At 41.0% G+C, this 15,798-nt stretch overlaps 1 protein-coding gene and 1 long non-coding RNA gene across 2 annotated transcripts; one reads left to right on the top strand and one right to left on the bottom strand.

Moving 5' to 3' along the window:
- Window positions 1-83: 83 nt before the first annotated feature.
- Window positions 84-11,300, top strand: LOC125258165 (E3 ubiquitin-protein ligase TRIM39-like). The gene is made up of 8 exons (XM_048175044.1): window positions 84-242; window positions 488-611; window positions 755-1,290; window positions 1,528-1,617; window positions 8,475-8,708; window positions 8,800-8,935; window positions 10,478-10,516; window positions 10,637-11,300. Exons 2-8 carry the CDS (start codon window positions 524-526, stop codon window positions 11,182-11,184), a joined length of 1,671 nt encoding a protein of 556 aa, XP_048031001.1. The 5' UTR covers window positions 84-242; window positions 488-523; the 3' UTR covers window positions 11,185-11,300.
- Window positions 11,116-11,669, bottom strand: LOC125258167. The gene is made up of 2 exons (XR_007182539.1): window positions 11,596-11,669; window positions 11,116-11,192 (listed from the first exon to the last, which is right to left on the bottom strand). It is a non-coding gene; the product is annotated as an uncharacterized LOC125258167 (long non-coding RNA).
- Between the last annotated feature and the right edge of the window lie 4,129 nt (window positions 11,670-15,798).

Here is a 15,798-nt window from a genome sequence, read left to right as displayed (position 1 = left end):
TGTATCAGGCCCAAATACAGACACACATGAACCCAAAACACTGAACAGAGGGACAAATATAAATGTGTAAATACAGGAGGAGCTCTGACATCACTGCAGTTCAGTAACAGATTCAGAGAAAGTGAAACTAACTTCAACAACCACAGCATGGACGCCTGAAACGATCAACCTCGGTATATTTAAACAACAGTATATTTATTGAGCCGTTCAAAGAGCTTTGAGAAAACATCTGATACTGACAGGTAAGAAATAGAAATATAAGAGAGATTGTGCTGAACAGGTTTCTAAACATGTTTTGTAAAGCAATGGCATTTCTGTCATTTTGTCACATGACAGAAAGGCTAAATAAAGAGGATGTAAATGACAAGCAGACTGAATACAAACCTGCTATGCTCCATCTGAAAATTTATTGTAACTAAAACACTTGGTCATACAAAATATCTGTTGATTTTAATGGAAATTATTATCTGTACCTTTCCTTTGTTAGACTGCAGTTTCTAAAAACAAATAAATAAATAAAATCATGAAGAGAAGAAGAACAAAGGCAGAATCATCCTCAGCTCCAGGAAAAAAACAAAAATCCAGGAGTGGGAGTAAAGATGTTTCTCCATGTGAGTCAATAACCAATCATATCTATAAGAAATTTTAACTTGAAAGTAACCTTGTCTAGATTAAATTCTGGAAATTGTCTCAACAACATTTTGACTTTTCACTTATAGTGCAAGAGATTTATATTCATCATTTCTCTTTCCAGCGAAAACATCATCCAGTGCTCCACTTACTAAGGAGTTTCGGTGCTCTATATGTCTGGACGTATTCACTGATCCAGTCAGCACTCCATGTGGACACAACTTCTGCAAGACCTGTCTGAATAAGTGCTGGGACAACAGCCAGACCTGCACCTGTCCATATTGTAAAGAAACATTTAAGCACAGACCTGATCTCAAGATAAATACCACACTCAGAGAGCTTGTAGATCACTATAAAAAGAAAAGGTGTGAGGAAAAACCTGAAGTTTTGTGTGACGTTTGTGATGAAAGAAAGCTGAAAGCCCTGAAGTCGTGTCTGGTTTGTCAGAGCTCTTACTGTGCAACTCACTTGGACCCTCATTTGAGAGTGGCAGGTTTAAAGAAACACAAAGTGATGGATCCCGTGAGTAATCTGGAGGACTATATATGTCAGAAACATGAGAGACCTCTGGAGCTGTTCTGTAGAGATGATCAGAGAATCGTGTGTCTGTTCTGTACTGACGGAGACCACATAAACCACAACACTGTTTCTTTAGAAGAAGTGAGTACTATACGTACTAACAATACTAAAACTTCTGTACATTCAGTGATAATTCTTTAAAAAGAGGTTGAAGGTTTGAGGCTGCTATTTCTAGACCAGGCCACAAAACTGCAGCATGTGTGTCAGTGCAACAAAGAGCTGTTACTTGTTTCAAATGTGATTGGCCATTTACATTGAAGAATATAAAACAGAAATCTCTGTTATGATAAATATGTCAGTGCTGTTCTCTGTTTATAGACTCAGTTGATGGTTCAAGACACGCAGCAGATGATCCAGGACAGAGTCAAGAAAATTGAAGAGATCAAACACTCAGCAGAAGTCAGAAAAGTAAGTGGTTATGGGAGGTTTCCAGAGTGTTCTGGGTTATTGTTAGATGGTTTCTTAGTGGACACGTATAACATGCAGCAGATGATCCAGGGGTCAGGGACGTCCACACACATTCAGTGGACACTAATTGTCATTATAATTAGTACTTATGCATTTTAGTTCAGAACTCTATAACCATAAGGTGTCACAAACTGCTCTGAGACTTGCAGGTAAGATCCAAGTGCAGTTTAATAGGAAAATCCAGAATTGTTGTCACAGCCAGGCAAAGGGTCAAAACCACAAGTAACCAGTCCATAAAACATAAAAACAAAAAACCAGACAAAGTGCTCAGACATGCAATGTAACAATACCAAAACCTGTTTCTGAAACTGACAGAAACAAACCAGGTATAAATAGTCAGAAACTAATGACATAAGTGAAGACAGCTGTGTGCAATGATCAGTGATGAGTCTGGAACAAAGGGTTATGGGAGATGGAGTCCTAAGTGTAATACAATAGTTCGGGGTGGAGTGCCCTCAAGTGGCTAACCAGGGCACTCCAAACTGGTGATAATGACATAAGGGCTAGACTACAGTCAAAACTCTTTTTTCCCCCTCTAAATCCTTGAGTCAAGCGCTACAAAATTTACATGCAATGTTTTATTGAAAAATTCTTCCTCCTTTTCGAATTTTCTGAAAATCACAAGTTTCCTTTCGTGGGAACTGTCGACGCTGCGTATAACGCATTGGGAACCTTCTGCGTGATAACGTCATTGAAGCACTCATGTATCTAACCAATCGTGTAACGAGACGTCAGAGGCAGGTGACGTCACAGACCAGGAACTATAAAGCATACCCGGATGCAGAGATCGCTAGCTTCTGTTGTCTTCAGCAAGCGCTCCATGTTATCTTGTGTGTCTTATTTGGTGTTGTTTGTCTATTATCTATATTATTAGAAAGACAAGATCTCTTCATCTGAGGGCAAGAGCATCAGTTTGCACCACACACACACACACACATATATATATATATATATATATATATATATATATATATATATATATATAAGACACAAAATGGTGGAAGGCAAGCAATTCACGAGATGTGTTCATCCCTGTACAAGATGCATCCCAGACGGGGATACATATGAGATGTGTGTTGTTTGCCTGGAGGTTGAGCATGCACAGGCAGCTCTCGAGGGGGCTGTCTGTGTACATTGTGAAAAGCTCACCCTCAGAGTATTGCGATCATGCCGGGCACTCTTTGAAAATAAAGAGGGTGCCTCGGTTGGTGTTCCCCGCGGATCGCGTCCCGTTGTTGCTGAGGCACAGTGTAGACTTCATTCGTGGGGTTTACAAATGGAGCTGGCAGAGGGGTTTGAGACGGGCCCAGCCTTATCTCAGCCCTTACCTGCCAGTTCCAGTGTCTCTCCTATGGCGGTGGAAGCATGCTCTGCGGTTTCTTCCCCCCGGAGAGAGACACCGGCGCTTCACCTCTCTTCCTCCGAGGAGGTTGATGTGGTGAGCGTCGAGACTGGGGAAGAGGACCCGCCATCCTCTTCCCCAGCATATGAGGAGCTCTTGGAGGTAGTGACCAGGGCTGTGGCCAAATTAAAGATAGATTGGCCCACAGAGCGGGCAGAAGCGAGACCGAAAAGCAAGCTTGATGAGCGCTTTCTCCCAACGCGGTCACTACCCCAGCGTCGGGGTATGCCTTTCTTCCCCGATCTCCACACCGAGGTGTCGAGATTGTGGAGAAGGCCTGTCCAGCACCGTGTGTTCAGCCCCCAGACTTCTGTCTATAGTAACATCGTGGGGCTGAAACAACATGGATATGGGGCGATGCCCCTGGTAGAAGAGACGCTCGCGAGCTATCTCTCACCCGAGTCAGCATCGTCCCTCAAAACCCCAACGTTGCCACCAAGCTCAATGTTGTTTTGAGAGGCTTGGTGGGCAATGTCGGGGGCAAAGCTTATGCGGCAGCAGGTCAGGCAGCGGCATGCTTACACACCATGTTGCTGCTTCAGGCATATCAAGCTGACCTGCTGGGGGAAATTGATGGGAGCGGGGAAGCCACATTTGAGTGCATCCAGGAACTTAGAATGGCAACAGACCTGGCTCTCCGTGCCACCAAAGAGACGGCTAAAGAAGTAGGCCATTCTATGGCAGCCTTGGTGGCTACGGAGAGGCACTTGTGGCTGAACCTCTCGGACATAAGGGAGAGAGATAAAGCTGCCCTTATGGACGCGCCGCTGTCTCCTGCGAGCCTCTTCGGCGACGCTGTTACATCAGTTGTCGTTCCAGACAACTTCAGCGGTGTTCCAGAGGTTCCTCCTCCGCCGATCAAAAATTCCCCCCGAGGTTGTTGAGTGGGAGCAGCCTAGGCCGTCCACGAGCTCCTCAGTGCACCACAGAGTGCAACAAAAAGCTAGTGTGGCCACCCGTACTCCCCCGCAGAAAGCCTGGGGATCGGGGCGAGAGACTGGTTCCCTTAGTAGATTTTATGGCAGAATGGAAACTTCTACCGAATATATCGAAATGGTTGCTGCACATCATAGAAAAGGGTTACAGAATTCAGTTCGGGTCTCGCCCGCACAGATTCAATGGGGTCCTTTCCACGGTGGTGACCCCCGAGCAGTCTCTGGTTATGGAACAAGAGGTTATGACACTCTTGCGAAAAGGAGCTATAGAAAGGGTTCCTCCTCCCAGCAAGCTGTCAGGCTTCTACAACCGCTACTTCATTGTTCCAAAGAAGGATGGGGGACTACGTCCTATCATAGATTTACGTGTGCTAAATCGCTCAATACAAAAGCTCAAATTCAAGATACTTACACTCAAACAGATTATCCCACAGATCAGGTCCGAGGACTGGTTTGTGGCGATAGACCTGAAAGATGCGTACTTTCATGTGTCCATCCATGCTTCTCACAGGAAGTTCCTCAGGTTTGCTTTCGGGGGCGAAGCTTACCAATACAGAGTTTTTCCATTTGGCCTGTCATTATCACCCCGCACATTCAAGAAGTGTGTGGATGCAGCTCTGGCTCCATTGAGACCCCAGGGCATCCGCGTACTGAATTATATCGACGATTGGTTGATTCTAGCTCAATCAGAGCAACTGGCAGTTCAGCATCGAGATGCTGTTCTGTCCCACATGAAAAGGCTTGGGCTGAGGCTCAATGCCAAAAAGAGTGTGCTAGTTCCAGCTCAGACTACCACTTATCTAGGTGTAGTCTGGGACTCCACCACGATGCAGGCACATCTCTCCCTCGCTCGTGTGAGTTCCATTCTCGTAGCCATGAAAGGGGTGAAATTAGGCTGGTCACTCACTGTAATACAGTTCCAGAAACTGTTGGGTCTGATGGCAGCTGCGTCCAACGTCATACCTTTTGGCCTTCTGCACATGAGACCCTTACAGTAGTGGCTCAGGACCAGGGAGTTTTCTCTGAGGGGAAATCCTTTTCGCATGATCAAAGTCACGTAGCGATGCCTTCGTGCTCTGGTCATGTGGAAAAATCCCTGGTTCCTGTCCCAGGGACCCATGTTGGGGGCTTCTGGTCATCGTGTAATGCTTACGACAGATGCTTCCCTCACGGGCTGGGGGGCGATCATGAGTGGTCGCTCAGCGCAGGGTTTATGGGAGGACCATCAGCTTTCCTGGCACATAAATCGGCTGGAGATGATGGTGGAGTTTATAGCTTTGAAACACTTCCTCCCAGACCTGAGAGACCACCATGTGTTGGTCCACACGGACAACATGTCGGTGGTCTCATACATAAACCATCAGATCCCGTCGGATCCTCCTATGGTCCCAGGGGAAGTTGTTCTCACTGAAGGCAGTTTACATCCCAGGGTATCAAAATGTGGGAGCAGACGCCCTGTCGAGGCAGGGGCCGAGGCCCGGGGAATGGAGACTCCACCCAGAAGTGGTGGATCTCATATGGAAAAATTTCGGTCGAGCGGAAGTCGACCTATTTGCTTCGGGAGAGTCAACCCAGTGTCCACTCTGGTACTCCCTAACACATCCAGCACCTCTGGGTCTGGATGCCATGGTGCAGACGTGGCCGAGGCTACATCTGTACGCATTTCCCCTGTTCACTCTGCTCCCGGGAGTTCTGGAGAAAGTACGCCAGGAAGGGGCCAGCCTAATACTGGTAGCTCCATACTGGCCAACCAGGATATGGTTCTCGGACCTAGTGTCCCTCTTACATGGCTCCCCAATGGAGCTTCCTCTCAGACAGGACCTCCTGTCGCAAGCGGGCACGATAATACATCTTCGCCCGGAACTGTGGAAGCTATGGGCCTGGCCTCTGAGGGGGCCAGGTTCATAGATGCCGGTCTCCCAATTGAGGTTGTGGAGACCATCCTTAACTCCAGAGCTCCCTCCATGAGGAAGCTGTATTCCTATAAATGGAATATATTTGCTACTTGGTGTAGACAAAATAATACGGACCCTGTCCACTCTTCTGTTAGCTTTGTGCTACAATTCCTCCAAGAGAAATTCTCGGAGGGTTTATCTCCTTCAACCTTGAAGGTCTATGTTGCGGCTATCTCAGCCTATCATGCTCCTCTTGAGGGAGATTCCTCGGTAGGACTAGACCCCCTCATTACACGCTTCCTCCGTGGCACACTGAGGTTGAGGCCTCCGGTGCGTACAAGAACTCCGGCCTGGGACTTGGCCGTGGTATTGCAAGGGTTAGCCGAGGCTCCCTTCGAACCACTAGAGGAGGTTCCAGAAAAGTTCCTCACTCTAAAGACAGTCTTCTTACTCGCTATCACTTCTTTGAAGAGAATAGGAGATCTACAAGCACTTTCAGTTGCTCCATTGTATCTCGAATTTGCCCCAGGAATGGTGAAAGCATTCCTTCATGCTAGACCTGGCTATGTGCCAAAGGTCCCCACCAATGTCCCGGGTCCGATTGTACTCCAAGCCTTTTATCCTCCTCCTTTTGAATCTCCGGATCAGGAAAAACTTAATCTGCTCTGCCCAGTGAGGGCTTTGGATGCGTATGTCCACAGAGCTGCCCTGTGGCGAAAATCAGATCAATTATTTGTCTGTTATGGGTCCCCTAAGAAAGGGGGCCCAGCATCTAAGCAGAGGATGAGCAAGTGGGTGGTCGAGGCCATCTCACTTGCATATGAAGCAGCCGAACAGCCTTCTCCATTGGCTGTCCGTGCCCATTCTACCAGGGGTATGGCGGCATCAAAAGCTTTGATGTCTGGAATTCCCATTTAGGATATATGTGATGCAGCTGGATGGTCATGCCAGCACACATTTATCAGGTTTTACAACCTCGACGTTGGCTCCGCTCTGGGGTCTTCTATCTTGTCAAGCTAACATTAGCAAGTACTTGAAGCTACGGCACAGTTGGGATTGCGTTCCCAATGCGTTATATGCAGCGTTGACAGTTTCCACGAAAGGGAACGTCTCAGGTTACAGATGTAACCCTGGTTCCCTGAGTAGGGAACGAGACACTGCGTCTCCTGCCGTACCCCCTGCATACTTGTGAGTGCTTGCTTCAGACTTATCCCAGAAGCTAGCGATCTCTGCATCCGGGTATGCTTTATAGTTCCTGGTCCGTGACGTCACCTGCCTCTGACATCTCGTTACACGATTGGTTAGATACATGAGTGCTTCAATGACGTTATCACGCAGAAGGGAACCAGGGTTACATCTGTAACCTGAGACGGTTTTTTTACAACGAAACCCAAACTTCTCTTAGACCTTGATCCAGTTTGCATGAAACTTGGTACATATCATCTGGAGACCCCCATGACAAAACATATCAAAATAATATTGATACATTAATGCACTGTGAAGATATAAGCAAACAAAATGGTCAGGTGTCACCCATTTTTGCGAATTTACCTGAATGCAATGTCCAAACTAAACAAAACTTGAGATATGATACCAGAGCATGTTTTGAGGACACACAAAAATTGTGTCAAATTATAGGGTTGATACAACTGAAAACTGTTAATGCTTGTAACTCCACAGCTTTATCATCAATCAAGTTCAAATGCTTACATATGCTTTAAATATCATTTGGGTAATTAAAGGATTAGTCCACTTTTAAATAAAAAATTCCTGATAATTTACTCACCCCATGTCATCTAAGATGTCCATGTCCTTCTTTCTTCAGTCGAAAAAGAAATTAAGATTTTTGAGGAAAACATTCAAGGATTTTTCTCCATATAGTGGACTTCAATGGCCTCCAAACGGTTGAAGGTAAAAATTAAAAACAGAAAAAAATGGAACTGGCGCCACGTTCATCCCGTAAGTTGAATAGGGAAGGTGTAGGTGCAGGCTTTGTGAAGAATACAGAAGTGTGGTTTTGGCGGAATCACTTGAAGGCGATCATTTGTTTATATAAAGCATATACATTTAAATTATTTTTAGAAAATGGCCAATCTTTTTTCTAGATAAGACCCTTATTCCTCGTCTGGTATCATTTCTTTTTGACTGAAGAAAGAAAGACATGAACATCTTCGATGACATGTCCACCAGAGAGCCACAAAATCCTGTTTGGTCTCATATAAAATCTGAAATGGTTCAAAATATTGAAAAATGCATACTAATTCATTACAGTTTATTATAGCCAAATAGAGTTTAATCAGTGAATCAGTTAGACAATAGAGTTCAAACAATAAATGTTGTTTAATGTTTATATTCTAATGATTTTGAAAACGTATTTGTTTAAAAATTAAGTGGCAATATCACACTTCTCCTTTAATATTAATAAAACTTCTGTAAAGAAATTATATATATTTGAAAAGAGACATGACAAGTGTATTACCGTTTCATCTACATAAATCATTGGTGCTTGGACATAGATAATCTATATTTAATAACTAATAATTTGTTGATTACTCTGGCCCCCAGAGAAACACAGAGAAGGAGAAAGCAGCCTGTGTTGAGCTCTTCACTGATCTCAAGCGCTCCATTGAGAGATTTCAGACTGAACTGCTGGAGATGATGGAGGAACAGCAGAAAGTAGTAAAGAAACAGGAGGAAGAGCTGATTAAAGAGCTGGAGCAGGAGATCACTGAGCTAAAGATGAGAAACACTGAGCTGGAGCAGCTCTCACACACTGAAGATCACCTCCACCTCCTACAGGTCAGTCAACATCTCTCTGATCAATGATAATGCAGTATATGACACCAGAACACTCCTCATGCTGAAGGATTTCTCCTCTCTCCTGCTGTAGATTTACTCATCCCAGTGCAACCCTAGAAAAAACGGGAACTGGCCTGAGATCAGTATGAAGAATGATGAGAGTCTAGAGATTCAGAGAACTCTGATTAAACTGAAGGACACTTTAAAAGAGAAGCTCATGCAAACTGGTACGTCAGTATCAAATACACCATATAGATACATAAATTTATCATCTTTTAATTTCAGTAATGTAGAATTAGTCTGAAATTAGAGATGTGATCAGGGCCCGAATTTATCAAGCCTCTGAGAATTACTCACAAGAACACTGCTAAGAATTGTCTTAAAGGAACACTCCACTTTTTTTGAAAATAGGATCATTTTCCAACTCCCCTAGAGTTAAACAATTGAGTTTTACTGTTTTCGAATCCATTCAGCCGATCTCTGGGTCTGCGGTACCACTTTTAGCATAGCTTAGCATAGTTCATTGAATCTGATGAGACCAATAGCATCGCGCTCAAAAATGACCAGAGTTTCGATATTTTTTTTTCCTATTTAAAACTTGACTCTTAGTTACATTGTGTACTAAGACCGACGGAAAATAAAAAGTTGCGATATGGCTAGGAACTATACTCTCATTCCAGCGTAATTATCAAGGAACTTTGCTGCCGTATCATGGGTGCAGCAGGCGCAATGATATTACGCAGCGTCTCTCACAAATGTCTCCACGGTTGCAAGGCACGCTTCCTGTGCAAACAGGGGGTCACAGCCGCTGCGTATATCATTGCACCTGCTGCACCCATGATACAGCAGCAAAGTTCCTTGATTATTACGCCATTGAATGGTGAAATTCCTAAGAGGAGTTTACATTCAAGACACATTTGACAATAAAGAATTTTTAAGAGAATACATTATGATATACACGTTGGAAATGAAAGATAAACACGTTTTCCACCATGTTTTAATTGCAAATTTTAAACCAGCGGGCTGATAACTGACCTGCCTATAGCCTATATAGCCTAGACTACTGTACTGTAACCGTACTGGCAGGAGGAAGAAGCGCTACTGCTTGCTGAATGGGGCGTTCACATATCGCGCCTAAAACGCGTGGAAAGCGCGGCCACACTGCTTTCTCCTCCTTTCCACAAACGCTTGCACTCCTGTGGCGTCTGAACTGCACTCTCCACGATGACTAGGAAGTATCAGCAAATGATTAATTGATTTCAAGCCCTAGCATCAGCTTTACTAATAGACATATTTATCATCACCTCACAGTTCTTCTTGAAGAAAGCACATTGCCATCTTAAATTTCAGAAAACATGTAAAACATGTATAGAAGAGAAATGGCAAGAAGTAACATTTATCTAATAACTCTGTGATTGTTTGCCCTTTCAGTTGTTCCATCAGTATTTTGTGAATAATTTCCTAAGGGTGAACAGTTCAGTACAAATCAGTAGCAGCTCAAGAGACAAATTTTAAATGTTTTATGAAAAACCACAAAAGCAGACAGTCAAACTGAGAGACATCATTGGTTTAAGGAGAAGATATATTGTTCATGAGAAGATGGATGTGTTTGTGAAAGTTCAGGCCTGTAGCTTAAACAGTGTAGCAATGCTCAGCTTCAAGATCTTTTTCTTTCTTGTTGTACTAAATTATTTAAATATTACCTTAAAATTTGACTATAATTTAACATATAAACATATCTCAAAGATCAGATGATGTTTTATTGTCAGGTGTCTCTTTGGTGTTGAAGTGGATGCAACAGTATGCAGGTACAGTGTGCTGTCTGACCTACACTAGTTTACATTCACATAGGCTTCATTACTGCACTGCATCTGATTAAAAACTGGATTATATTGTGAATTTGTGTTTCATATTCTCTGTTTTCTCAGTGGATGTGACTCTGGATCCTGATACAGCTAATCCAAACCTCATCCTGTCTGATGATGGAAAACAAGTGAGACATGGAGACATTAGACAGAAACTCCCAGACAACCCAAAGAGATTTGATCCATATGTAAATGTCCTGGGAAAGGAGGCATTCTCCTCAGGGAGATTTTATTTTGAGGTGCAGGTGAAGGGAAAGAGATCCTGGGAATTAGGAGTAGCCAGAGAATCCATTAACAGGAAGTCAGTGATCCCACTGTGTGTCAGTAATGGATTCTGGACTGTGATTCTGAGGAATGGGAATGAATATATTGCCAGTGCTGATCCTCCTGTCTGTCTGCGTCTGAGAGTGAAGCCGCAGCGGGTCGGGGTGTTTGTGGATTATAAGAAGGGTCTGGTCTCCTTTAATGATGTGGAGTCCAACTCTCCTATCTACTCTTTCACTGCTCAGTCTTTCATTGACAAACTCTATCCGTATTTTAGCCCACATCAAAACAATGGAGGTAAAAACTCAAGTCCACTGATCATCACACCTGTCAATTACAATAAATGAATTTACACCTTTTTTTTTTTTTTTTTTTTTTTAATCCCCGTATCCGCTTACATATATTTATATATAATCTATTTTTAATCTCTATAATAAATATGTATAATTCAGATTTTGATCTCCATATCCATTTACATATATTATATATATCTTCCAAGGGGTTTTTTTCCCTCCTAGGACTTTTTTCCCAGTGTTAGCACGCTGGGTTTTTCTCCTAGGGGGTTTTTTCCACCCCTGGGTGTCAGCCGACATTGGCTTAATGTAGCACCATTTTGTATATGTTACATATTACCACGCTTGTTTGTACAGCTTATTTTTAACCACTTCCCTTTTTTCTGTGCTTCTAATATGTAAAGCTGCTTTGAAACAATTACCAATTGTAAAAGCGCTATATAAATAAATTTGACTTGACTTGACCATTAATATCAAATACTTAAAACAGTTCTTTATGTTTAGAAACATTAAATATGAGCTGCTAGTCAAAGGATGAGAACGAGTTTACATCAAAGTGAATCTGAATAAAGACATTATGTTCTGACATTTTTTGTACTTTTAATTTGATTAATTGTTTAAGCTGTTGTATTTTGATCTGCCCTTAGAGACCATGCATGCATTTTTTATTTATTTCTTGTTTTCCTGTGATTTTGACTTGATTTTCTCATGATCTAAACATAACATATGGCAATATAAACCAACGGTTTCCTGTTGGACATTCATTAGACATTTGATCCTTTTCTAGAATATTAAACGATGTGTGTAATCACAAAATTATAACTGTATAATCTGTATGTGTATAAAGAGTTACAAATAAAACAAAAATTATGGCTTATTTCTGCATTTCTGGCAAAATTACCCCCCCCCCCATTCACAAATCATTTGTAACTCTAATGAGAGTCGTCTCAGTACTATGGTACGGTCTAAATCCTGACTGGAAATCCTCACAGATACCATTTCTTTCTAAAAAGGAACATAGTCGTGATGATACAGCCTTTTCTAGTATTTTTGACAGATTAGATTCGAGATTGGCCTGTAATTGACTAATTCTCTAGGATCAAGTTGCATTTTTTTAATAAGAGGTTTAATAATAGTCAGCTTAAAAGTTTTCGGTACATATCCTAATGACAAAGATGAATTAATGATATTAAGAAGAGGATCTCCCTAGTGAAAAAAAAAGTATACTTTATTTTAAAGCTGCAGTCCGCAACTTTTTTTGGTAAAAAATTATCCAAAATCAATTTTTGAGCAAGTACATAACCAGCCAGTGTTCAAAAGTATTTCATTATCTTAGCTCGATTCACAACGGTAAGCTTGTAATAATGTTTTATAATAAGAGTGACATGGTGGATTTCCGCGGGAAATTCGAGAATGCAGCTGTTCGTCTGTGCGTCATTACGTCACGTCCGTAAACAGAAAGGAAGGAGTCCCTTTGAGAGGCTAGTCGGTTTTATCACGTGAGGATGCAGCTGGTAGTGGCACATTTATAGCCTTTTCTCACAGCAGCTGAAATAATTAAACTTACCATTTTGATGGTGGATTGTAATCCAGAAAGGTCCAAATGACAATCATCAGTGACAACTGGAGATTCACCTGTAGTCAAAAAGCAAAAGACTTTGGACTGTTGAGTGGCTACAGAAATTGAAATATACAGGTAAGGCTAATATACACTAAATACACATAGTCACGCAATGCTGATGTTGTTAACATTAACAATTTGAGAACAATATAACAGTAATAATCATTTGCACGGTTTGGCATGATCCGAGCTAAGCGATCGTTAGATTTAATCATCATTGGCAGCGCGATTTATTGTAGGCCTAATGCTTTTTTCCTCAGTTGGTCAGAACAAAAGTGTCAGAAATGTTACTTGCTTGTTCAGATGATATTTTCCAGTGAAAATTCTTATATTGGTCATACTGTCAAGACGTAGAATCTGTGATACTGAAGTACAGTATCCACCTGTGCGGTGACTGATAGAAACATTAGATTAATCCGCGCTGACAAGCTGTGCCGAGGTACAACGCACGTACAGATAACTGTTCCGCATATGACTGCAATTGCAGCTTTAAATATATTCCCTTTTTCTATAGTACATTGCAAATATACTAACAAAAAATGTACTATCTTTAAATATATAAAAAGTGTATTAGCATCATATTTTCACAATACAACTTTTAACACACTTTAAAATAATTGTACTTTAGTATATTTTCTAAAAAATATATTTTAGAAAAATATACTTGAAGTGCAAATTCAGTTTATTTTTTAAAAGTGTATTTATTTGCACTTTATAAAAATATATTTGAGGTATATTTTGCTGAAAATGATCCTTGTAACAATGCACTGAAAGTATTTTTAAAAAATACATTATTTAATACCCTTAAGTTGTATTGTATCTAAAGTTAAATTTGAGTATATTTTTTAAGTTTACTTATTCATCCTTGGAATTCATTTTATTACTTGTGCTTATTTATTTCAGTATGACTAATGCATTAAAAGCCCATTTAAAGCTGCAGTCTGCGATTTTTCCTCTTTGTCGCCATCTCTGTTTGAAACCTGCAATTGCAGTCTTATGCAGAACAGTTATCTGTACATGCGTTGTGCCTCGGCACAGCTTGTCAGCGCGGATGAATCTAATGTTTGCTGTCAGTCACCGCACCGGTGTGGATACTGAACTTCAGAATCACAGATTCTACGTCTTGAAAGTATGACCAATATAAGAATTTTCACTGGAAAATATAATCTGAACAAGTAAGTAACATTTCTGCCACTTTTGTTCTGACCAACTGAGGAAAAAGGCATTAGGCCTACAATAAATTGCGCTGCCAATGATGATTAAATCTAATGATCTCTTAGCTCGAATCACACTAAACCGTGCAGATTATTATTACTGTTATACTTTGTTCTCAAATTGTTAATGTTAACAACATCAGCATTGCGTGACTATGTGTATTTAGTGTATATTAGCGTTACCTGTATATTTCAATTTCTGTAGCCACTCCACAGTCCAAAGTCTTTTGCTTTTTGACTATGGGTGAATCTCCAGTTATCACTGATGACTGTAATTTGGACCTTTCTGGATTACAATCCGCCATCAAAATGATAAGTATAATTATTTCAGCTACTGTGAGAACAGGCTATTAATGATCCGCTACCAGCAGCATCCTCACGTGATAAAGCCGACTAGCCTGGACTCCTTCCTTTCTGTTTACGGACGTGACGTAATGACGCACAGACGAACTGCTGCATGCTCGAATTTCCTGCGGAAATCCATCATGTCGCTCTTATAATGAAACATTATTACAAGCTTACCATTGTGAATCGAGACAAGATAATTAGATAGTTTTGAACACTGGCTGGTTATGTACTTGCTAAAAAATTGATTTTGGATCATTTTTAACCAAAAAAAGTTACGGACTGCAGCTTTAATATATATGCAGCGTAGCCTACAATTTCCAAATATGAGTAAATATGTTTAATAAGTTTACACTGGCAGAATCATTTTACAATCGTACACACAAATCTATATTAAACAACACACCAGCAGCACAAGTAACATTACATGCGAAAAAAAATATGTTGAGTGGTTAAACTTGAGACTTATTGAAATTCAAATGTCTCTTCAACTTGGTCTGTGACCAATCAGATTTTGTTGCTCACTGCCTTCAGCCAATCAGAGCTGCTGACGTCACGGTCCTCGTCTGAAATGAATCCCCCTCGCTCAGTCACTCAGGTGAGGTATAATGTCGCAATGTATAATTTATTTAATAAAACACTGAAAGCTCAATACATCGCTCAATGTTGGGAATTCTGACCAGTTCAATCACATCGCAGACTGACCTTGATGGCGACAACAGCCGGCTAGGAATTTATTGGCCTACGCGATCCTGAAAGAACCGGAGAAAAGTGCTGCTATTTGGAGGTAAGTTGTAGTCTACCAGTTAACAAACTTTATTTATTTTTTATTTTTTTTGCTTTAACAAACAAAGAGCGAGATTTCGGCTTGATATCTTCTTTTTGAGTTTGTGTGTGGTGGTTTATGGCACATGTTTGTATGACTGGTCAAATCGGCCGTATTCTGTATGATATTAATTCATAAAGTGTATATACTTGACGTAGCCTACCGAAAACAATATCGACATGCCATACTGATACAGTTCCCTGCTGCTAATCCTCATTTATTGTTCAAAAATAGTATTGGTTCAGTGTTGGATTTAGACAGACTATTGTAAATTAAAAAAGTTGAACATGCTGTCTGACCTTATCTTTGGTATATTCTGTTAACAGATGCTGTTCTTCACGAGTTTCTGCGGTCACTGTGTAAGCGGCCATCAGACACAATAATGAGAAGCTCATCAGAAAATGGAATATTATGTGTAATTTGTATTTGTGTATTGAGAGTCACCATTCTTTAATGAAAAACATGGTAAGTTTTGCTGAATCTATGTTAAGTTTAACTAAAAACTATTGGATTTGTTAATGAAATATGTCACTTCATTAGTGATGTTGTTACATTTTATTTATTTTAATGGCCTTGAAAACAAATGCATTCAACTTTGGGAAAATGTGTTAAACTGTATTTAAATAGTAGCACAATTATAATACTGTATTGTGTGAGATTAT

Source organism: Megalobrama amblycephala, linkage group LG22 (assembly GCF_018812025.1).
Source record: "Megalobrama amblycephala isolate DHTTF-2021 linkage group LG22, ASM1881202v1, whole genome shotgun sequence".
Lineage (NCBI taxonomy): Eukaryota > Metazoa > Chordata > Actinopteri > Cypriniformes > Xenocyprididae > Megalobrama > Megalobrama amblycephala.
Note: the sequence above shows the minus strand (reverse complement) of the source record. Positions and strands in the feature narration are given on the sequence as shown.